We start from the raw sequence: 23,935 nt of genomic DNA, 5'->3' as shown, positions 1-23,935 counted from the left end.
AGACTCGAGAATCTGCTTTTTAAAGGAGCCATCCTCCAGGAGATAGCAAATGTTGGTGAGGATGTGGAGAAAAGGGAACACTTCTACACTACTGGTGGGAATGTAAATCGGTACAGCCATTATGGAAAGCAGTATGTCAGTTCCTCAAGAAATTAAGAAAATGAACTACCACATGATCCAGCAATCCCACTGGTGGGCACAAAGGAATTGAAATCAGTGTCCCAAAGAGATATCTGCATACCAGGTAATGTTCACTGTAGATCTATTCACAACAGCCAAGATGTGCAAACAACTTAAGCATCCATAAATGGATGAATAAATAAAGAAGATGTGGCCTTATACAGTGGAATACCATTCAGCCATGAGAAAGAAGGAAATCTGCCACATCTGTGACATGAATGGATTGTTGGAGGCATTATGCTAAGTGAGGTAAATCAGACAGAGAAAGATGAATACTGTATGACATCATTTATATGTGAAATCTAAAAAAAATGAGCGTGCAAAAACAGGAATAGAATGGTGGTCACCAGGGGCTGGGGCAGGGCGGGGGAGGGGAGCAGGTATGGGAATTGGCAAGATGTTCTTTAAGGGGACAAGCGTACAACTAGCAGATAAATAAGGTCTGGAGATCTAATGCACAACACAGTGATTACAGTCAACAATACTGTATTATAAACTTCAAAGTTGCTGACAAACTAAATCTTGGGGCACCTGGGTGTCTCAGTTGGTTAAGCAACTGACTTCAGCTCAGGTCATGATCTCAAGGTTCATGAGTTCAAGCCCCGTGTCGGGCTCTGTGCTGATGGCTCAGAGCCTGAAGCCTGCTTTGGATTCTGTGTCTCCCTCTCTCTCTCTCTCTCTATCCCTCCCTTGCTCTCACTCTCTCTCTCTCTCAAAAATAAACACTTAAAAAAAACTTTTTTAAAAAGAACTTAGACAACACTTTAAAAAGTTGCTGACAAGCTAAATCTTCACCACTCTCAACACACACACACACACACACACACACACACACACACACACTGATAAATATGTAACATGATCAAGTGTTACCTACCACTACTATAATCATCATACTGCAGTACATGAGCCCATCAAACCAACGCATCACAGGCTTATACAATGTTGTATGTCAATTACATCACAATTTTTCTTAAGCCATCTCCTTACCCCCACTCAGGTGATCCTGATGCTGACAGTCCCTCTCCACACTCAGAGAAAAGATGCTCTATGGAACAGTGTCTCTCCTCCCCCCCCCTCCCCCATCCATTAGCTGACCTGAACGCGGCTCGTGAAATGGGAGTAAATCAAAAGTATTTGAGCACAAATGAGCCAGGCCTTCTCCAAGTCTGAAGGCAGAGGACAGCAAGCTGAGCTCCATTATGTAAAATACGTACAATCACAATCCTTTCTCAGCCTCATAAAAGATCCACCAGTGAATAACTCAGAGATAAATTCCCCTGAAAGAATCAGAGGCTACTCCTACCCCTTGGGTTTTTTTTCTTTTCTTTCCCAGTTTTGCAAATCGGAGGGAATTACATCTGTCTCATTATATCAGTTGTTTAGGACCAAGACTGTTTTTAATGGCTCTTGAATGTCTCCCAGACAATGCGGGGAAAACAACTTGGAAACCTTGGAAATCTTAAGTGTGAAACAAGAGTCTGGTTTCTTCCCGCTTCCTCGCCTGGCTCTGCTCAGGGACGCTGATTCAAAATACTCATTTCCTCAGCCAAGTCAATACCCTTGATTATTTACCACAGAAGTTATTAAAGCAGATTGATGTGCAGAAGCTTAAACTCTGCTGGTGTCCAGGCTCACTGCAGTAGGTAACGAGATCAGGACTTTGTACCTCACTGAAGCATAAAGATTCTATTTTTAAACGAGACCAAGAGATCATCTCAAACAAAGAAACCCATAGATACAAAAGTTGAAACTCCATATCCCAAGAGGAGAGCCCACACAGATGAGTGCCCTTTTGAGGGGCAGCACAATAAATCATTTTCCACACTAACATTCAGTATTTATAAATTCACTACAATTTACATGTGCAAGATTGCTGGAAGCAGGAAACCAAGATCTGTTTCTATTCCATAGGCTTTATGGCGGTGTTTGCCAACTGGTGATTCCTGGGGCCCCATCCAGAACTCAGAAATATTTGGTTCAACCTCTAAAGACTTGGGAGGACTGGTCTCCTTGTTTGTTTCTAACTCATTGCCAACATTTAAAAATCAGATTTTTACATCCTTTTTTTTTTTTTTTCAAATGTTTATTTATTTTGAGAGAGAGAGCAAGCATGAGCAGGGGAGAGGCAGAGAGAGAGAGAGAGAGAGAGGAGAGAGAATCCCAAGAGAATCTGGGCTCCACACAGTCAGCACAGAGCCCGATTCAAGGCTCGATCCCATGAAACATGAGATCACAACCAGAGCCAAAACCAAGATTCGGACACTTAACCAACTGAGGCCACCCAGGCACCCATGAGATTTTACATTCTTTAAATGCAGACAGCAGGCTTGGGTCAGTCAGCATTTTCTGTGCGGCATTCTGTGCAAGGTCTCGTGACCCTGGGGTTCAGGAATTCGGACCGGGCTCGGCCAGATGGCTCTGCTGGTCTGGGCTGGCTTGGCTGTCTTGCTGGGCTTGTTCGGGTGTTTGCAGTCCTCTGGAGCTCAGAAGGGGGCGGGACATCTACGACAGCTTCAGCTGGGATGACTCACTCTGTTCTCCCTGGTCTCCTCTTCCAGAAAGGCTAGCCGGGTTTGTTCCCACGGTGACCATTTTTAGGAGCAACAGCAGAGTGTCCAAGACCCTTTGAGGCTCCGGCTCAAAATGCACACACACACCACCACCCCTGCTGCATTGCACTGGCCAAAGCAAGTCACGGGCCAGCCAGAATCAAGGGGTGGAAAACAGACCTCACCACGGAACGAGAGGGGGAGAATCTGCAACCACCTTTGCAATTTGCCACGCAGCTTATCTTAAGAATTCAGGAGACAGGACCACCTGGGGCACACGACGTGCCGGAACCAGAGGCAGCTGCCCCCTTACATGGGTATGGTGGTTTACACAGGGTCTGTCCCTGTGGGGGAGGTAGGGTTTGCCATTCCTGATCCCAGGATGACCTCCCACCCCATATACCCCAAAGACCCGTCCCCAGCCACGAACACAGCTGCTGTGCAGTACCCCAGGGTCACTTTTCACTCCTCAGAAAACATCCCCTTTCTCTTTATCCTGTTTCTTCCAACACCCCCTCACTGCTGCCAATAAAGATCCCATTTTCTGCTGGGAGACTCAGTAGGGGGAGGGGGGACATGGAAAGTGGGAAGGAGGATAATTACCCAATAGCTGGGAGACTTAGGGAAAAAACGACCTTGGAGCCAGACCACTTGGGGTCCCCTCCTGGCTCTACCTCTCCGTTCACTTTGTCTGTCTGAGACTCAGGTCCTCTTCTGGAAAATCATACCTGCTGCGTTCACATACTTCTCCCTGAAGACATTATGTCAATTGATCTATTCATCGTGCCTAAGTGTGGACCCATGCTGGTGTAACAAAAAATTTAAACACAAAAGGACGACCCAAAAAAGTACTCAGAGGAATGAGTGGTAAGGTTATTTCCATGTTCAGCCCTGAATTTAAGACGGGCTTCCTACAAAAGGGAATTCGCGACTCGTCTGCGTTAGGGAATGCTGAACGGGCCAGAGATTCCATTGCCCAGGGAACTGAATTCAGCAGCTGCCTCTGCAAACGGTAAGAAACTCGCCCCAAACCTGTCCTGGCAGGGGCCTCGCCTCTCCGCGCTCGGAGCCTCGGGAGGGCCTGCAGCGCCACCTGCTGGGCAAGGACGCTCAGAACAGGGTTAGGCGTGCGCCGGGCCACACTATAGAGGGTGAAAAAACTCGAGGGTCTCTCACTGGGAACCACCTGCACGTACCGCTTGGCTGCAAAACAGCGGAACTCAGGTGCCCTGACGCTCGTTCTGAGGCTGAGCCACCTTCGGGTGCAGACCGCCCTCGTGCACGAGCACGCAGTCAGCCCCGGAGCGTGCCCCAGATATTGCGGGTTAAGGCTTCAATGAACTCGCCTAGCGTGGGAAGAAAGGAAGCCCCCCACCCCCAACGTCAGGGAGGGCCCTGCAGCCCCCGATATCCTTCCCCTAACCTCCCTAAGCCTTAACTGCCTCGTCTGCAAAACGGAAATGATGAGAATACCCACCCCAGGGGTTGCATTGAGGCGTAAACGTGACAATCCATAAAAAGCACCCAGAGCCTGGCAGCTATCAACGTCAGGCCGGAATCTCCTCTACGTAATAGTAATATAATAACAAGAATGATGAGTAGTGGTCCTCCCGTCCAGGAGGAGTACAAGAGCAAGTACCATGGATTTACTACGTGCTAGGCTCTGTTCCAAGAACCTTACCTCCACTGAACCTCAAGCATTCCCATACAGTCGATAATATTATTATCTCCATTTCACAGAGAAGGAAATAAACTCGGAGAGGTTAAGTAACTTGGCCAAGGCCAGCTAACAAGCCACTAGCAGTACTAAAAGTCAAACGCCAGCAGCCCGCATCTGGAAGTAATAAAAACCGTTATTCCTGGAGACGTATTGGCAGGTCAAATGCCTCCCCACCTGCCACCCTTTTTCTTGGAAATCTATTAAAAAAGGGGAAACTAAGCAAATCAAATGGCTTTGCCCCCCACCCACCCAAGACCCCTCCAGGATGCTTCCCCTGCCTGCTGAGTTCCTCGTTGGCGTGGTGGTCCTGGGTACTTGTCACCATCTTACAGAGAGAACATGGTGAGGATGTACTAGGCTAAAGGACTTCAAATCACTTGCTTGTCACTCCCACAAACCAGTCGGTGGCGGTGCCAGGCTAGAGCCCAGTGTTCTAGGACACACTGACCCAGGTCAAAACCGGACGGCGGAACGGTGCCCAAAGCTTGAGGCCAACCGAGGAAGGCTAACGAGCAACACTTCCAAATTGCTAGGAGACAAATGAGCGATTGGTGCGCGCGCGCACGCATTTCCGGGTCATCCAAGTACCAACATCACTTTAAAATGTCCCTGCGTGTGGAAGCCTGAGAACTGGCCCAGCGTGCCTGGCTTCCCGGACGAATGGGACTCAGTTCCCACTGATGTCTCTCGCAAACCCTGGAATATAACCTTTCCAAAGGGAGAATCTTGACTTACCCCACAAGGCGGCTCTTCTTTCGTCTTCCCCACTCAGTTGATGGCCCGCCGCCCCTCCGGAGCTGGGGGTGAAGTTCTGAGCCCTGCAGGTGCCAACGCCCGGGTCCCCCTGGCATCCGAAACCGGCCAGCGCACGGAGCGCACGCAGCACAGAGAGACACGGGAGACGGAAGCAGTCCACCCCAGGGGGAGTTTTAAGCAGCCAGGGAACCTGGGGAGGGGCACCTCTCCGCCCCCACCGCCAGAAGCTTGCAGTTTACACAGAGGCCTCAACCGAGCTCAGTCAGCGTCTGGACGGGCTCAACACCACCTGCCGCCCTCCAGGCCGCAACCAACCGTGAAAATGGCTCCCTCCCCAGATCGGTGGGCGGGGCCAACTCCAGGGTCAGGGGCGGGGCCAGGGCTCTCCAATTGCCGGGTCGACCCGGAGTCACGTGCTATCGGCGACCTCGCGACCTCGCCCGACAATCCTAGAGTCCTCTCTGTCCTTGCCCCACCCCAAGTCTTCCCTCGTGCATCTGGTGTCCTCCCACGTGGCCCCCACGTCACCACCAGAGCCCAAGGCACGTTCTCTCTCCCTCTCCCTCTCCCTCTCTCCCTCTCCCTCTCCCTCTCTCCCTCTCCCTCTCCCTCCCCCTCCCCCTCCGGCCTGCAAAATCCTCCCCCGGGGGCTCTCTGCCTCAGTCTCTCCTCCCCCAGCCCATCTGCACACCAGAAACACAGAGGGACCTGATTAACACGCTCGTAGGATTGCGGTGCACGTGGGCTGAAAGCACTGCATCGAGAATGAAATCGACTGCTCTGGCCCCTGGCAACTTTTTCTGGCCCGGTCATGCCCCTCACTCCTTGTTCCGGCCACTCAGGCTCCTCTGAGTTCCCTGTCCCCTCCCCCCCCCCCCCCAGCACGCCAAGCTCACCTCTTTGGACAGGCCACCCTGCCACCTCCTGTGCTTGGCAGCCTCTTCCCACTGATCGCACCGTGTCTGCTTCTTTGCACACTTCAGATGGCCAATGCCTCTTCCTCAGGGAGGCCTTTCCGACCACCCAATGCCCACAATTCATGACGCTATCCTCGCTTGGCTATTTGTTCACCGTCCATCAACCCCACCCAAAATGGGAGCTCCGGACGAGCAAGGACCGCGCCGAGCCCTCCATCCGGTAACAGACACAATACGGGGCAGATCACAGATGCTCAAGAAATATTTGAGGGAGGAGAGAAGGGAGGAGGGGAAGGAGGGAACGAGAAAACAGTTATAACCCAACAAGAGAACAACCATTAGTTATTGATATAATTTATAATAGCTAACAGCCACTCTTCTGAGCTAGACAGTATTCTGAGCACTTTCCATGTGTTAATACTTTGAATCCTCACAATTTCCCCATCATGTACCTGCTATCACTGTCCGCGTCTCGTAGATGCAGAAACAGAGGCACAGGGTAAGGACCTGCCTCCTGCCTTACAGGAAGAAGGTGACGTAGCTTCAGCTTGAAACTGGGCTTCGCTCCAGAACTTGACTCTCACCGCCACTGGGAAGATCCTAAATGTCCATCAAATAGGAAAAGGGGTAAACCCCCTTCTGGCACGGCCACCACAGAGAATGCAATGCAGCCATTTAAAGAAAGATCAGGTCGGAGCACCTGGGTGGCTCAGTCGGTTAAGCATCTCACTTCAGCTTAGGTCATGATCTCACGGTTTGTGGGTTCGAGCCCCACGTCGGGCTCTGTGTCAGCCTAGAGCCTGGAGCCTGCTTCGGATTCTGTGTCTCCTTCTGTCTGCCCCTCCACCTCTCACGCTGTCTCTCTCTGTCTCTCAAAAATGATAAATGTTAAAAAAAAAAAAAAAGAACGATTAGGCTGCTCTGTATTTACCCACATGGACAGATGTCCTTGATAGGATAGTGGGTAAAAAAGCAAACAAAGGACACATTATAATCCCATTTTTGGAAGAAAAAAAAAAGACAAAACTAGATGGGACTATTCACATGTAGAAAGCTTCCTGGAAGGACACAAAGGCCCTAACCCTGTTGGCTCCTGGAAGGACCCTCCCCGGTTCTCTTGCTGTGGGCTCAGGGCACAAGAAACTTTTCCATGACATCTACCAGACCAGCCGATCTAAAATCACCCCGCCCACTACTCCCCAATCCCTTACCTCTCTTCCACATGGCACTTACTGCTGCCCGACATCAGAGTATACTTACTTAATGCCTGTCTATATAAGAGTGAGATCAAGTTGGAAAAAAAGGATTTGGAATAACTGGGTGGCTCAGTTAAGCGACTGGCTTCAGCCCAGGTCATTTCACGGTTCATGAGTTCAATCCCAGCATCAGGCTCTCTGCTGTCAGCACAGAGTCCACTTCAGATCCTCTACCCACCACCCCCCCCCCTTCTGCTCCTTCCCTGCTCACTTTCTCAAAACTAATTCTTAAAAAATGTTAATGAATTTTCCGTGGTGCAAAAAGAGACCCCTCCTTTTCTTAGAGCATTTCCTTTAGAAAAGTTGAAAACTCCTTTTCTGCCCCTGCGAGATGCATGCAAAGCTTTTTAAAGGTGAGATCATCTCTTGCCAGAAATGTGTTTCTTCAGAGTCTAAGAGCCATCTCTTTGACATGTAGACCTGCAGAAAGATAGCAGTGGAGGGGAGGGGCTCACTTAGGTGACTAGCTCCCTGTTAGAATCTCGGGCTTGTCATAGAGACACGAGAAGTTTTTCTATCGCTTTGGAGAGAGACAATTAGCAATCACAGTGGCCGTCCCAATTACCGGTGGATTTGAGATGAACTGTGTGTGACACGCGGTGCTTTCAAATCCTCTTCCTTGAGAGCGAGTTATCGTTTATCCTGAGAACACGGGCGTAATGGGCTGCAACTGCTCAGTCACAAAAGGGTGAGATTTCTTTCAGTCTTGGGTGAATTGCCTGTGATATGTATCCCACCCTGGCTTAATGTTTATTCAATAATAAAACTGTTTTATTTCTCTTTCCCTTCTGTGAAAAGGTTTTCTGGATTGTCAGGAGCTTTTGTTTTAAATTATATGTCCCCAACATCTCTTCCCCAGTAGAGCACAAGCTCCGCGGGACGTTGTGTCTTCCTAGGTCACGAGTGTGCCCCCAGCACCTGGAATGGTGCCCCACAGAGTTCAGGTGTTCAAAACGTGTTTGTTGAAGGAATAAACAAAGTTACCCGCCATCTCATTTGAATTTTATTTCTTACAGTGAGCAAGTATTATTTATTAGGGGCAAAACAAAAAAATCAATCGAGCTTTTAAAATCACCACAATTGCCAACAGAACAGGTAGGCGCTGGTTTGCTTTATGGATATTGATTTTGTGTCCTGTTAGACCCCATGCTTTTCAGATGTGAGTCAGTAAAGGCAGTAGTCAGTAAATCGTTACTAGGAACTACTTCAGACGTTCTCATTAGCAACCATTTCAGACATCACACACAAAAAAGAAAGAAATCTTCAGAGATCAGAGTCCCGATTAATCCAGATCCTTCCTAAGCACTAAACAGCGATCTGTTTCTGTCTCCAAAACAATCGAGGGGAGAGTCTCAGGTGCATCTCAGCACCTCCAGCCTCCAACAAGCTACCATTTTTCTCAGGGGTGGTTTTATGAGTAGTGTCTCTCCCTGAGTGGCTTCGCTGAACTGGACAGCTCAGGTCCCATGCCCCGAGCCCCCCACCTCAAAGCCTTTATTTATGTCTCGCCCACATCATTCACCCTCTCCTCAGAATGAATGAATGAATGGATGGATGAATGGATGAAGTACACACCATGTGTACTACGACTAACTTTCTGGAGGGCATTGTATGCTCCAGACCCCATTCCAAGTACCCTGTGTGCACAGTTCCTCGTAATGTTCACAGCAACCCTGTCAGGTGGGTATAGTCATCGTTCCCATTTCACAAAGAACTGAGGTTCAGAGACGTTGAGTGACTTCTTTAGTCACATAGTGCACAGTAAAGCAGGGGCACGCCCCCAGGAAATCTGACCCCAGAGCCCCAAGATCTTGGCCCCAAACCCCCAAGTGTCATCAGTCCCCAGTCTTCTACTTAGTAGTGGAAAAAAGAAGAGAGAACCGAACAAGGCAGGAAGTGGGGCGGGAGGGTTCAGAATCTCCTTACCACGCACGTTTTCTGAGCTCCTGCCACAGGCCAGGCAGTAGGCGAAGCACTTGAACGCTGGTGTCCAACTCAAGCCTCACACCAGCACTGAGGTGCTTACCGTCATTGTCCACATTTCAGAGACAAGGACCCCAAGGCATCGAGATGGGAATGATTTGCCAGGGTGCCACAGTTAGTAAGTGGCAGACTCAGAATCACACCCAGGTGCGTCTGCCCCCACGGCCCACGTTCTCAGCCCGGATTCTTCCCCAGAGAGATGGAGAAAAGCAGAGAAGATGACCCAAAGTGAGTCCAAGTTCAAACAGGGGCAGGGCTCCCACGGGGTGAGCCAGAAGGAGAAAGGGGGCACTCTGAAGTGAGACGCTGCAGCTACCGCTGGTGACCTTTGTCAACACTGGCCTAAGGGGTGCGGGGGGAGCCCCACATCCTAGGAATGAAGGAGTCGAGGGCTCCTTCTGTGTGTGTCGCCTCAATGACTAGAACCGGACCTGTACTTCTCCGTCTCCTTCATGCCTAGCACAACACTTAGCACCACATGGATGCTGAATGCATAGATGCTGAACAAATGAGCGAATGCACATCTCCCTCCGCACAGGGACAAGTATCAGTAGGCGCTGCATGATGGAAGCAAAGCCCACACACATCAGTACCCAGTAAGGACACGCTGAACACGCCAGTATATGAAGGGATGAGATTATTTCACGGAGAGAGTTACTAATGCGATCTGCTGCTGCAAAACATCACACATAATTGGTGTTGAAAAAAGAGACTTGGTCATTAAGTCCACATTGTAAGAGCAAAAAGAAAAAAAAAAAAAGGAAATCGCCTATATATATATCCATTATAATCTGTATGAGTCCACTTGGGCTCCCTTAACAAAATACCACAGATTGGGGACTTGAACACCTGAAGCTTCTGCCTCACCGTTCTGCAGGCTGGAAGTCCGAGATCAGGGTGCCACAGCCTGGTCCGGGACCGGTGACAGCCATCTTCCTGGCTTGCTGGCCGCCTTCTCGCTGTGGCCTTACACGGCAGCCAGAGAGAGGGTGCGGGGTCTCTTCCACACCTTATAAGGGCACTAATCCCATCACGAGAGCCCACGCTATGACCTAACCTCACCCTATTTACCTCCTAAATTCCTCATCTCCCAATACTATCATACCAAAAGTTAGTGCTTCGACATAGGAACTTGTGGGATGAGGGGACACAAACATTCAGTCCATAACATCCATTACTAGGAGACTGGATTAAGTAAATCATGGTGCACCAACACCGTAGAATGCTCTGCAGCTTTTAACATGTTATCACGTACACTTTTCACAGCACCCTTTGAGATGGATGCTATGACTCCCACACTCCCACCTCCTACAAGGGAAGAAGCAAAGACTTACTTGGAGCCCCGGCTCAGGGCTGAGCCAGGTTCTAAGCCAGGCCTGTACCACACCACAGCCGTGAGGCTAGCCACCAGATCTTGAAACAAGGCCTTCCTTTCACACAGCACGGTACCTGGCCCACAGCAAGTGTTCAGAATAATAAATGCTGATCGGAAAGGAACAGACGGGATGCAAGAAGTGATAGATGGGTGGGGGCACTTGGGTTTGTCTTGGGAAAAGGGGCAGAAACAGAAGGAGGTGGGGAATGGCATGGAGGGATACAGGGAGGTGGCCGGGGCAATGAGTCAAGACTCAAGCTTCCCCTCTGGGCAGAAAACATTTGCGACAGTCACTGCATAACCTAACAAAGAAAGAGAAGGAGAAGAAAAATGCTCTTGTCCACAGGAAGACTCAGGTATGGCCAGAGAATATGCACTGGAAAAAAACGCAGCAGTTGGTCCCAAACACTGCCCACTTTCCATCCTAACACAGTCCCTCTGCCTGTGTGGGGGCATATGGAGCCCCCACGTTCCTATAGACACAAGTCATGGTGAGTAATCACAGGCCCTGGACCCCAGAGCGGATTAATAATGTGTTCCCTTGGAAACTGGGAAAAGGGGCTTCTCTGCTGGAAGGGAGGAATCTTTCTCCTTCAGCACCTCACCCCCTTCCATCTCAACCCTTCACACACCTGCACACACACACACACACACACACACACACACACAGTCAACGTATGCCGCTTCCCACTTGCACACATTCTCACGTTACCCACTCCCTGCCACACGTGCACACAGTCCTGTGGCACCATCTGTGAGTTACCCCCCACCGCCCACCCTCCACCACCTCTTTGCCAACAGAACCTCAACTGTATTCGGGGAGACAACATGCCTGCAACAAAGCCAGCTAGGCTTGTGGTTGCCAGATCCTCAAGTTCCAGACTCCCTTGCAGCTAAAAGGGATCATGTGACACAGTTCTAGCCAATGGGACAGAAGGGGCTTTTCATGGTGGGTGGAAGCGTGAGGGTTCCGGAAAGAGTTTTCATTCGCTGCCCAACTGAATCTAGGCACATCCATTCCCAGCTCCTCACAGAACCTTCCGGGCAGAAAGGCTAAGGTTTCCCAGACTCCTTTGCAGTTGAGTTTCTGGATGTGAATTTGTCTCTGCCAATTGGTTGCACTCACACAATATTCTGAAGGCGGACATGGGGCAAAGGCGTCGTCCTGCGGCTTGGGCTTTTTGGTGCTGGGAAACAAGTTTGCCGAGACGCGGAGGCCTTCTGCAGCAGAATTCAGGTGTCCGGTCGCCAGGCTGCGGGTATGGGCGAGTATTTGTGGCAGAGACACAACTCCCCCTTTCCAGAGTCCAGTAACCTGTTTTGTGGGAGCTGGAAAGCAGGTGCGGTGGCAGCAGTTTCCTGACCCCCCGGATCACAGCTCTGGCAGTGTGTTCTAGAATTCGTTCATTCCACCGGCCAACTCCTGACGCCCACCTTCCCAGTTGTGGCTGAGGGGGCTGCTTCTCTGGCCGGCCACTCAATAATGTGTCCAGAGGGTTTCCTGGGGGCTCAGCCTGCTGCCCACTTCTCTAGCTTTTCCGATGAGTTTCCAAGCACTAATTCCCCGTGCTAAATTGTTTTTTGCCTAAAATAGCAAAGATTTAGAAACATTTAGAATCCTCTAATTTCAACAAAAAATTCTAAAGATGTCAAGCCTGAGAAGTGTACGAAGTTAAGAGGCCTCAGGGAAGGCTCTATTTCTTTGAGCCTCAGTTCCTTCTTCTGTAGAATGGAGATCAAAGATTATTATCACTATCATCAATTAATAGTTATCAAATACTGTGGCCGACTGTATTTCTCAAAGATGGTCACAACAATATTTCCCATCCCATAAGCCTTCCTCACGTGACCTCGCCACTTTCCATCACGTCGGAGGAGTGTAACCCCCTTACTCTCGAATCTGGGCTGCCCCCCTGACTCTTGTAACCTACAGAACACGGCAGAAATCCGACGCCGCATAAACTCCAAAGGTGGGGAACGCGCGCGAATCTCCCGCCCCGCGAACTCCGCCAGGGCCTCCGGGTCCGGCCCCGCCCACTCCGCGTTCGGCTCCCGCCCCTCCCACCCCGCGTGCCGCTCGAGTTCCGGAGGGGCGGGTCTGGTGGGCGGGGCCTGGAGGGATCGGGCGGCTCGGGAGCCGGAGGGGCCGGGCGGGTGGGCGGGGCCTGGAAGGGTTCGCGCGGCTCCGGTCCCGCCCACGCCGCTGTGGGCTCTGGCTCCGGCGGGCCCCGCCCACCGGCGCTCGTTCCCACTCGGGTCCGCTGCGCCCGCGGCAGCGCTTCGCCGCGCGCCATGGCCGGGCTGCTGGCGCTGCTGGGCCCAGCGGGCCGGGTGGGCGCCCGGGTCCGGCCTCGCGCTACCTGGTTCCTGGGTGCCGCTGCCCCCTGCGCGCCGCCGCCCCTGTTGCTGCCGCTGCTCCGGCCCGGGCCCGACGCCCCGCTGCTGCGTGCGGCCCGCGGGCACAGCCAAGGCCACCAGGTAAGCCTCCCCACCCCCACCCTGCTCCTGGGGCCCCCGGATCCCGGCCGACCTCCGCGCAAGGACTGCTTGGCTCGCCCAGCTGTGCGAGGCCGAGCCCCTCCAGGGTTCCCAAGGCCCCAATCCCTACGAGCCGAGGTAGCGAGGCTCCCAATTGACAGGCGGAGAAACTGAGGCTCAGGGAGTTCTGGTGATCTGCCCAAGGTCACACGGTCTCCGGCAGAGCCCCAGGTTCCCAGAGCGTCGGCCGGCACAGTGGTGGTAGCCCAGAGTATTATAGCTGGGGCTTGAACTTGGTATTAAGGCCTTCACTTGGCTGTCAGAGTTGTTCCCTCTGCAAGTGGCTCTGGAACGTCCTCCGCACTGCGCGGGGGAGAACGGCTCCGGGGGTGCTGCCGCCCTGAACACCTCCCAGCACTTGCAGCTGCTCCTTTTTATCTAACCAAAAGACCAGGCCTCCCTGCCAGACTTCAGGCAAGACTCGGGCAAGAAACACACTGTTTTTCATCCTGTTTCATTTCGGTTGCCTTGTATGTGTGGTAAGTGAAAACTCTTTCCCTTCGGAGTGGTAAGACGGGACTTTCCTTTAAAAAAAAAAAAAAGTTACAGGTTTGTTTGTTTGTTTTTTAAGTTCATCTTCTTAAAGAAAAACAGTAGTAAAGTGGTGCGGTCTGGAGACACAGGACCTAACAAGCTGGGACTCCAAGAACCCGGCCTCCTGCGGAGGAGTGCCTCAGGCCTTGCCCGCTTCCGTCCCTTCACCGGGGGATGGGATTCAGCCCCTCCACTCCCCAGCTCTGTGAGCGACCTCACCCCAAGGAGGCTGAAGGCTCTGAGCCAGCTTGCTGACCTTTCAAGGGGCTAAAAGTCGGACCTTCCCCAGAAGAGCTGGGAAGCAGGCCTGAGCACAGTGCCAGCGGAGCTTCCTGAATGAAGGTTCCCTGGGGACCCACACCCTGACTCTGCTTCCTGTTCCACCGTCTGGTAGCCAGTAGATCCTGTCTCTAAACCTTGAGCCCTCTACACATACCTGGCTGCCTCCTAGTGATTCTTCGTGGATCAGCCCACCTGTCCCTTCCTCCAGGAAGCCTTCCCTGACCACCAGTGATACCTTGGGTGCCTCCACTGCCCCCCCCCCCCCCGTCGGTCCTGCACTTGCCACCTGGAATGGTCTCCTGACTTGCTTGTGTGTCCCGTCAGCCAGTATTAGCTTTGTCCCCAGCCCAGGCCCAGGCACTGGCAGGTTTGTGTATGTGAGCATGTGCGAACGTGTGTATGTGTGTGCATGATGTGTGTACACAGTGGTGACGAGTGTGGTCGCAGAGTCCCTGCATTCCTGTCTCTACTCACTAGTTCTGTGGCCTTGATCAGATTCCTTCACTTCTCTATTTCTCAGTTTCTTCGCCCATGAAATGGGATGTTAATAATTCACATTTCATGGAGCTTGACTGTGAAACAAGGTAATGTGCGTACCTGGCATCGGGTACGTTCTAAATTAACGTTAGCTATTGTTGTCATTGTCACAGTAAATGTGTAAATCACAGGGCCCCGTGAGCTACTGGTAGATGGGCAGGATCCAAGTGGGATCGAACCTAACAGGATGCTAGGACAGAACATACTCATCAAAGTGTCACCTCCCTGAGAAGACACTTCCCCAGGGGGGCCTGAGAGCAGGTGGAGGGGTGCCCCTGTCAACTGCCCCTGGTTACTCACAGGCACCTTGGTTTTGGCCGCTGCGAGTAGGGAGTGCGGCTGGGGTCTCCAAATGTGCCAGAAATTTAAGTACCTGAGAGTCGCACCCACGTCTGCCTTCAGCGGGGAGTCTCCACTGTAACTGGGAGAATCCTGCCCTTTTCACTTAACCCAATTCCGTGGCCTGCGTGTCACCTAACAGAGCTGCCTAGCCTGCCTGCACTCACACTACGGGAGGGAAGTCTCGGGCAGATGACTGGCTCTCTTTGAGCCCCAGTGTCTTCATCTCTGTCGGTTCTGCTCACGTGATATCTTTTCAGGGAGCCCCTTCCTGATGACCTTATTTAAACCGGCAGCGTCCCTGCCCACAGTCCGACCCATCTGCCTCCCCTCCTTGGTGTTTCTCCACAGCACTTGTCACATCTAGCTGCCCTGATGCTTTGCTTTTGTTTCTTGCCCCTACCCTCCCACTAGACCCTAGGCCCCCTGAGGGTAGAGTTTTGTCTATCTCGTTCATTGCTGTCCCCTACATTTACAGCAGTGCCTCGCGTAGAGCTGTTATCCGTGAGTAAGTGAGGCGCAGAGCCTAGTTATTAAGAGCGGAAGCCTCGGAACCAGACTCGGCAGGTTCTGATTCCAGCTCTGACAGATAATTCCTGCGTGACCTTCTGAAAGTTAACTCAACCTCTCTGGGCTTCCCGGATCCTCTTCCGTTAGGTGAGGATGACAGTAGTGCCTGTCTCACGCGGTTGTTGTGAGCATGATCTGCATTAATATTTTCAGAGTACTCAGAGCCATGCTTGATACAAAGTAAATACAATGTAGTGGTTGGTATTATCATTACCTAGTGACCCAGTGAAAACAGGTGTCACTCCAAACAATGTGAGCAACTCTTGAACAAAATCTTTGGCTCATTCCTCAAACCTTCCTGCCCCTTCTCAAATAGCCTTTTGTATTTTAATAACTATTAGGATTGAGGGGAGGAGGGAGTCTCTCTCTCTCTCTCTCTCTCTCTCTCTCTCTCACACACACACACACACACACACACACACACACGCAAGGATGTAAAAGCACTTTGGCTAAGCACAGATGCTAGGGGATGTATACTGTTGTATGCACCCTGGGCAGTGCCTAACACATCATATCACAGGTACCTGAAGCGTTATTTCACAAAGAAATGAATGCCTGAGAAACTCCCACTCTTACAAGTCACCCCCTCCCAAATTCCTTTATTTTAGCCTCTTCAGTCTCCTTCAGGGTTAGGAAGAAAACCGAATGGCTCACAATGCTCAAAGATACTTCCCTTTACCACGATGAAAGGAAGAAAACCGTCCAAGATTCAAACTCTAGAAAGTTAGCACTGAACCCTGCTGCTGCCTAACAGGAGATGGTCCATCGTGTCTGAATAGTTTATCCCTCCCGTTGTTTTGCAGTAGATGCTGCTTATTCTGTAGCTGGAAGTTTGGCTGCCTCTGTATTTTTCTTTTTTGGCCAAAAGGCATTTTGCCAAAATAGAGGTTGCAAAGAAAAGAGCCCTCGACAGAGACAGCTCCGCTCAGTTCTGGTGAATGGACTGACAGGGCATGATTAAGTTCGGTCGGGCCAAGTGTCAAGGGTGGAAAATGAAAGGGGCTTTCTCCCTCCTCAGCCTCAGAACGTTGTCTGGCACTTGGAAGGTAGATTGTAGATTACCGTCCTATCAGCGCCTGCCATCTGGCAGCTCCCGTCCCAGGGCTTCCTCAGCAGCTACAAGGCGGGTGGGGCCTTGTTTATCGGAAAGAACTTGAGCTCTGAGCAGCCTTCCTGGCCGGTGGGTGGCAGAGGCAGACGGAAGCTCGGAGGGAAGGGACGATCACACGTGCTGGCCAGCCTAAAGGCACTGACTGGTTTCCCTTCTCCCCACCAAAGCCTTGAAGTCCTGGAAGAGTGTTCCAGAACTTTAGCAATGTTCAGCCTTTACAGGACAAGAAGGCGAGTCTGACTGCAGAAGCCATGTGGCCTCATGGTGGCCCGTGCAGTGACCCAGCCAGGCACCCACAGCCAGTTTGCCGCTTCCCCAGAACCTCAGTCTCCCCATCTAAGTGGGAGCCACAGAGGTGCCTACTCATGGGTTTACTATGAGGGGTTTTATGAAATGACACCTTTAAAGTGCTAAGTCTGGGGCCTGGCTCAGTAGAAGGGGCCTATCCTGAGGACACAGATGGTTTTCCTAAAACCTCTCATAAGTGACACATTACTGCCCATCAGAATGCACTCTCCGGGGTGGGGGGGGCGGTGCCTGGCTGGCTCGGTCGGCGGAGTGCCACTCTTGATCTCAGGGTTGCCAGTTCGAGCCCCACGTTGGGTGTAGAGGTTACTTAATTAAAAAAAAAAAAATGCACCCTCTGAGACCCATGACCCAGTACTGGATCTCAACCGCCCCTCCCCTTTGGTTAAGTCTTTGTTTTCGTAACTCTGCAAGTGGCCTGCACATTTGATTCCCAGGAATGCGAACATTTAATGAAATTGAGATTAATTCCCAGAGCGAGGCTTATGGGTAGGAGCCCCCAGTGAGCTGCACAGCAGGTGCATCTGAGGACAAGGGAAGACCCTCCTGGAGAACATGCTGAGGGCAGGAAAGAGCAGAGAGAGGTGAAGCAGGATTGGGAAGCAGGGGCTTTACCTGGCAACCCCGGGCAACTGATAACTAATCCCAAAGCCCAGGCCTCACCCCAAAGCACAGAATCAGACGCTGCACCCCTGGACAGAGGTACAAACGGACCAGCAGCATCTGGGTCACCTGGGAACCCATACAAAGGCTCCCGCCCCACTTGCTGAGTCAGAGCTGAAGCCCGCAGGGCTGGGACGCCAGCAGGGTAGGAGCGGGCTGGGAGGTCCCCTGCGGCCCAGAGGAACCTTGCAGGGTCTGGAGGTGCTGCTCTGGGTCCCTGTGTTGTTTTATTTTCCCTCAGGGAGTCCTGTTCCTACCTCCTGGGGACTCTGGGTTGTCACGCTCCTCCCTCTTGCCTTTGAAGTGTGGCTCCATATGCTGCACACTCTAAAAATACGAGGCAAAAGCCATCCTGCTACAAGCCAAGAACCGGAGCTAACTGACCCAGATACTTTCTCCCAGAAGAGCTGTGACACAGGTCATTAGGGTTCAAGAAATCCTTTCATAAACAAGGCACTCTCCATGTTGAGAAGGAGCTTTTTACATTTTTTTTTTTAATGTTTATTTACTTAGAGCATAAGCTGGGGAGGGGCAGAGAGAGAGGGAGACACAGAATCCAAAGCAGCCTCCAGGGTCCTAGCTGTCAGCACAGAGCCTGACGCGGGGCTCGAACCCGTAAACCGTAAGATCATGACCTCAGCAGAAGTCAGATGCTTAACTGACTGAGCCACCAGGAGCCCTGGAGGTTTCTTTTTTTAAAGAAATCCAGTGTTCCTGGGTTGTTTCTCCCAAACAATCCAGGCCCTGTAGGTGCTCAATAAATGTTAATAGATGCGTCCTTTCTATGCAAACCCCAGGCAGGGCATTTATGGCCCAGGAATCATCCCTCCCTCTGTCCAGAGCTCAGGGGTAAACCTCGATTCTGGTGGTAAATACACCATAGCTTCCACTCCATTTTATTTTGCACACACCGCCCTTGTTTTGTGGAGTCGAGGATGGGTGTCATGTGCTCCGGCTGTGGACCCAGATTACCTGGGTTCTAGTTTTGGTGACTTGGGGCCGATTCTTTGGCCTCTGGAAACCTGTGTTGCTCCTCTGTGATTTAGGAAAAAAGTTAGGATCTACCTAGAAGGCGGTTGTGAGGACGAAAGTCTATAGCAGGTGGAGAGAAGCATCTGAGCCTTACCTGGCTCGGAGAAGGTGCTTAATAAAGCATCATCCCTGTCCCCAAGTGTGTGAACCCAAGGTTTTAGTTACTGTTGATGCTCTAACAGCTCACCAGAAATCCAGGGACTTAAAACAACACACATTTATTACCTCACAGGTGTGGAGGCCAGAAGTCCAAAATGGGTCTCAGCTGGGCTAAAGTCAAGGCGTTAGCAGAGCTGGTTCCTTCTGGAGGCTCTGAGGGGGAATTCACTTCCTGACCTCGCCAGTTTCTACAGGCCACATGCACTCGCTGGCCTGTGGCCCCTTCCTCCGGCTTCCAAAGCCGCAGGGCCGCCCCTGCGCTCATGACTCTGTTTCTGTCTTCACACCTTCCCTGACCCTCCTGCCTCCCTCTCTTCATTTATAAGGACCCTTGTGATTCCATTGGTCCCACTCGGGAAATCAGTGATGATCTGTCTACCCATCTCAAGACCCTTAACGTAGTCACATCTGCAAAATCTTACCTTTTACCACATAAGGTAACATATTCACAGGTTCTGGAGACTAGGACCTGGACATCTTGGGGGCCCATCATTCTGTTGATCATACCCGATAGCCAGCCTTTCAGCACGCTTAGTGTTGACATGGGCAGGAGCCTCGGCTGACTGAGGAAGGACAGCAGCTGGTCGCTCACTGGGTAGGAAGGAGAGCGGAACCCTGTGCGACACGAAAGCCACCGATTCCTGCCCCAGCACGTCTCCCCTTCTGTGGTCTGTGCACAGGACCCCGGCAAAATCACTGTGACGACAGGCAGGGATGGCGGCAGCACGGAGGAGAAAAAGCCAAGCAAGTCACAGCAGCTGAGAAAGATTTTTCAAGAGTATGGTGCTGTTGGAGTGTCGCTGCACATTGGAATCTCCTTGATCTCCTTGGGCGTATTTTACACGGTCATTTCAAGGTAAGGTCTCTGACAGTAACAGACTATCATGTAGGATTCTTGGTGAATGAGAACACTTTTCCTATGAATTTTTTATACATCTGCAACTTTCAGCACATTTAAATTTTTAATTTTTTTTTAATGTTTGTTTATTTTTGAGAGAGAGAGCGAGAGGCAGAGGCGTGAGCAGGGGAGGGGCAGAGAGAGAGAGAGAGCGAGACACCGAATCTGAAGCAGGCTCCAGGCTCTTAGTTGTCAGCACAGAGCTTGACGCGGGACTTGAACTCACGGACTGCGAGATCATGACCTGAGCCGAAGTCGGCCGCTTAACCGACTGAGCCACCCAGGCGCCCCAAATTTTTTAAATACCATAAATCTTAGAGGCAAATTGATTGTCTAATCCCTTGCAGTAATAATCTTTCTCTCTCTCTCTCTCTCTCTCTCTCTCTCTCTCTCTCTCTCTGTCTCGTTTTTTGCCTCTTCCCCCAGCGGTGTGGACATGTCTGCAGTCCTGCTTAAACTCGGATTTAAGGAGTCGCTGGTACAGTCAAAAATGGCGGCGGGCACAAGTACCTTCGTGGTGGCCTACGCCATCCACAAGCTGTTTGCACCCGTGAGAATCAGCATTACCTTGGTTTCTGTGCCCTTCATCGTCAGATATTTTCGCAAAGTGGGATTTTTTAAACCTCCAGCTGCAAAGCCTTGATGAACTCTTCAGTTGCGGGCCTGCAAACCTAGTTCTTTTAGATAGAAATTTGGGGTTAGTCTTAGGATATAGCTTTTTGGGGGTAGGATGGGGACAGGAAGCTAATTGCTATGTTCTCACGAATAAGTTTTACCTTTCCCAGCAAAATCCAGGGTGTCTGTTAATAATTGTAATCATTTTGCTCCACACATGTTGCAAATGCTGTTTATCACAGGGCTTGTATACCTAATCTAAAATGTCAGCAAAACATCACAAATCGAGTTGTCACCTCCACAAAACATTCCTTCTGGAAGATCGGTGGTGAGGTTCTAGTCTGGAGAAGCCCCAGGGATTCATCTCTGCTCCACTTCTTAAAGGGCAGTGATTCATTAAGCTGGTTTTAAAAATTCCCCTTTCTCCAATATCTGCTGTCAGGCTGCCTGCGGTTTAATAAGCAATATTCTGCAAAACAGCTGCCAGGGCCACAATTAATGAAGCAGAAGTTAAGATTTCCCAGTAGGTAATCAGGATCTAAATTAGCATCAACACTTTGACATTGGTTATACTTGTTTCGGGGGGAAGAAAACCCACAAGTATTTCTGGTGTGTTTCATTGATCCTCAACAACCTTCACATCTGGACAGGGTGGACGCCTACCTCAGGCAGGTTTTCTCTCATTTCATGAAACTAGGCCATTTGTCTCTGTTTAGGTAAAATACAGAAACTTTGTCCAGTCCTGATGGCATCACTCGGCTTCTGCCGGGCCTGGTCCACGGGTGAATTTGGACACTGCGCATGCAGAAAGCTCAGACAATCTTTGCTCAATCTAGATCTCCAGCTTCAGACATTCCAGAACTGCGGTCACAGTGTTTACATGGTGTTGCTATTCCCATTTTTAATTGAGTTGAAATTATGTTCTATAGGAAAAGATTTTGTATCACTCTCTAGAAAGGAAACTTAGTAGCACTTGCTGTAAATGGGAGGCAAGTGCGGAAATAATGCAAAATAATACACCCCGGCTGGGGGAGGGGATGTGTAATTACTTTCCGTTGACCCAGTTTTACCCGGTAAAGGGTGTTTGACCTGACCTGAGGTCTTCCCATTTGCTGTTAAGGACATTAGTTAAGAACAGAAACTCAGGCACACAGGTCCAAATTGAGATTTTTGTCCTTGAAGCAGATAGGAGCAGGCAAACCAGAGAGAATTGCTTTCTGTGGGATCCACGTAATGTACCCTCCAGGCCCTGCCCACACAAAGCACTGTCCACACTAGGAACCCAGTTCAACAAATTCTGCCCTGCCACCGTGGTCGAGGGAGTTCCAGGTTTCGTTTGTTTGCCTGATTACGTGTGTGACAGAGAACCCAAGATACCATAAACTGACCATCGTTTTACCACCTGGCTGCTGACAGTTCCCTGGTTAAGCCTTAGCAACCTATGTCCGTAATTTCAGTTCTTTTCCAAGAAGCTCTGTGGGACAAATTCGCCACTTGCAACATCTTTAAAGTGGCTTTTTTTCTCCCCTTTTAAAGCAATGAGCCCCTTGCCAAAAGGTTTTACCCATTTAACGTTGGAACTGCCTTTCTGGGATCTAATTCCAAGGACATCTACACGGCTCAGTGAGAGGCCTCATGGAATGTGGGCAATTCCTCCTGTGGCCTGGTCTGTCTACACAGTTGGCTTCGTGCTCCCAACCACCTTCTCTGCCGGTCTCCATACCTTTCAGATCCCCAGCAATGCCTATGCAAGAAAAGCTGACAGTCCCTCAGGTTTAAGAGCTGAAATCTGAAACTTTGATTCCATGGAGGAAGTGGAAAGACAGGGCAAGCAATAAAACCAATCATCAAACCAAATAGCCATGGCCTTCTCTCCTAAGTAAGCCCCACCTCCACTCCACTCCACTCCGGCCGGTGGTCCCAACAGAACAGAGACACTGGAGACGATGAAATCAGAGGGTCAGGGACTATGTGAATTCACCAGCAAGATGTACAGATTGCTCGTACTTAACGCTGTTTTTATGGAAGTAGGGGAATAAAACATGCTCTATTTTAAAAATGTAAGCCATTGCTCAGCCCTAATTTTGTATCTGACAAAAGGAGCCACTTAAGTTCCGTGAAAACAAATAAACATCTTTGTAGCCTACAGAGAACTTTGCATTCCTCTTCCGGGGGAGCCGGAACTGTTGCCGGTTATGAAGCAGCACGGCGTGTGACTCGTGTGTTAATGTTGTGCTAACACAATGAGCTATTTTCTTTGCTCGTGCGGGTTTGGGGAAATGGCAGTTTAGCCGGTGTCACTGGTGAAGTTAGTCATGTCGTATGAACGACGCTTGGGTGGATGGTGTGTGAAATATCCTGGGGACGGAGAGGTTGGTTTAGCTCAAGACTGAGGAGCAAAGCCTCCTTTGTCCCTCGGGGATTAACTGGATGGACCACTGAAGCTCTACTATGAATTTTTTTTAATATTTGTCTTTGAGACAGAACGAGTGGGGGAGGGTCAGAGAGAGAGGGAGACACAGAATCACGCTCCAGGCTCAGCTGTCAGCACCCGACTGAGCCACCCAGGCGCCCCTGCTCAGTTGTGTTTTGAAGCTTCTGTGACTGCATCAGCACAGCGGACAAGTTTCTCTGTGCTGGCCTCTTCCTTACAATTAGACGTCTCTGGCATCTAGTTCCTTATGTCAAAAGTTGGCCATGAAAGCACAGGTCAGGAACTTCAACCCTTCCACTGTCAAGTTCACCATCTTTGGTTGAGGACAGGATGTTGGCAGCTAGAAACAAACACGTAGCTTGATGCGTTAGGAGCACATAGTACAAGAAATCAAAGGGATACACCTGCGTGGCACCTGCTCACGTCTAGGCCAATAGCAAACAGGTGGTGGAAAGAATTACCCACGTAGCCTCGCTGTATTCGTGTACTCACGTTTAATGTTTACATACATGGCAGAACCCCAAAGTAATAAAAATATTAAAAATAACCTGCCAAGTATCCCTTGGGATACTGGCTCCCTTGGGAGCCGGATAACAAGGAGAGCAAAGGAAGCCTCTACCAGCTGTGAAGGGGCAGGAGGCTTGAACCCAGGTTGTGCGCAAATCCCCACGCGGCTGGGAAGGAGGGATTCCAGCCAAGCAAGCATTCCTTCAGAGAATTAAGGGCCGCGCTTGGAAAACCAGTTTGCAAAGAACTAGTTCACCCCACATGTAGAACTCTTTGCATCTTCTCGAAAACGTGGTCAGAGCCCAGAGGTGGGCAGGTGTGGGCGTAGATGACCAACTCCTTCAGCCCTTGGTCCATCCTGACCTCCTGTAGCTCTAGGGAACCCCCCAGAGGTGCCCATGCCATGCCAGGCACACCCACTTCTGTACTACTGACTCATCAGGTGGTCCCCCAGGATGAGGACCCACCAAGGGTTCCGGCTCCCCGAGCTGGGCTGTTGCACGGAATGTTCCTACTGCAGGAACTACCACTTACTGGGCACAGCAGAAAGAGTGGAGGCCGGAGAGAGGGCGCTGGCAGCCCCCACAGCCCAACTCCTGGTGCCCCTGCCCTGCCACCCAGTCACACAGCCATATGCTTGCCCCCGTGGTGCCAGGTTTCCTGCTGCCCCC

General features: G+C 50.9%; 1 protein-coding gene across 1 annotated transcript; it reads left to right on the top strand.

The window, feature by feature from the left end:
* The first annotated feature begins 13,000 nt into the window (after positions 1 to 13,000).
* FAM210B (family with sequence similarity 210 member B) lies at positions 13,001 to 22,471 on the top strand. Its single transcript, XM_030309356.1, has 3 exons — positions 13,001 to 13,217; positions 19,491 to 19,666; positions 20,135 to 22,471. The coding sequence occupies exons 1-3, from the start codon at positions 13,032 to 13,034 to the stop codon at positions 20,349 to 20,351; spliced, it is 579 nt and encodes a 192-aa protein (XP_030165216.1). The 5' UTR covers positions 13,001 to 13,031; the 3' UTR covers positions 20,352 to 22,471.
* Positions 22,472 to 23,935: the final 1,464 nt, after the last annotated feature.

Source organism: Lynx canadensis, chromosome A3 (genome assembly GCF_007474595.2).
Source record: "Lynx canadensis isolate LIC74 chromosome A3, mLynCan4.pri.v2, whole genome shotgun sequence".
In the NCBI taxonomy this organism is placed as follows: Eukaryota; Metazoa; Chordata; class Mammalia; order Carnivora; family Felidae; genus Lynx; species Lynx canadensis.
Note: the sequence above shows the minus strand (reverse complement) of the source record. Positions and strands in the feature narration are given on the sequence as shown.

Excerpts from the sequence above, each read along its gene's own strand:
- FAM210B (XM_030309356.1), top strand. The coding sequence starts at position 13,032 with ATGGCCGGGCTGCTGGCGCTGCTGGGCCCAGCGGGCCGGGTGGGCGCC. Across the intron at positions 13,218-19,490 it reads GGCACAGCCAAGGCCACCAG|GACCCCGGCAAAATCACTGT; the intron begins GTAAGCCTCCCC and ends GTCTGTGCACAG. Across the intron at positions 19,667-20,134 it reads TTTTACACGGTCATTTCAAG|CGGTGTGGACATGTCTGCAG; the intron begins GTAAGGTCTCTG and ends CTCTTCCCCCAG.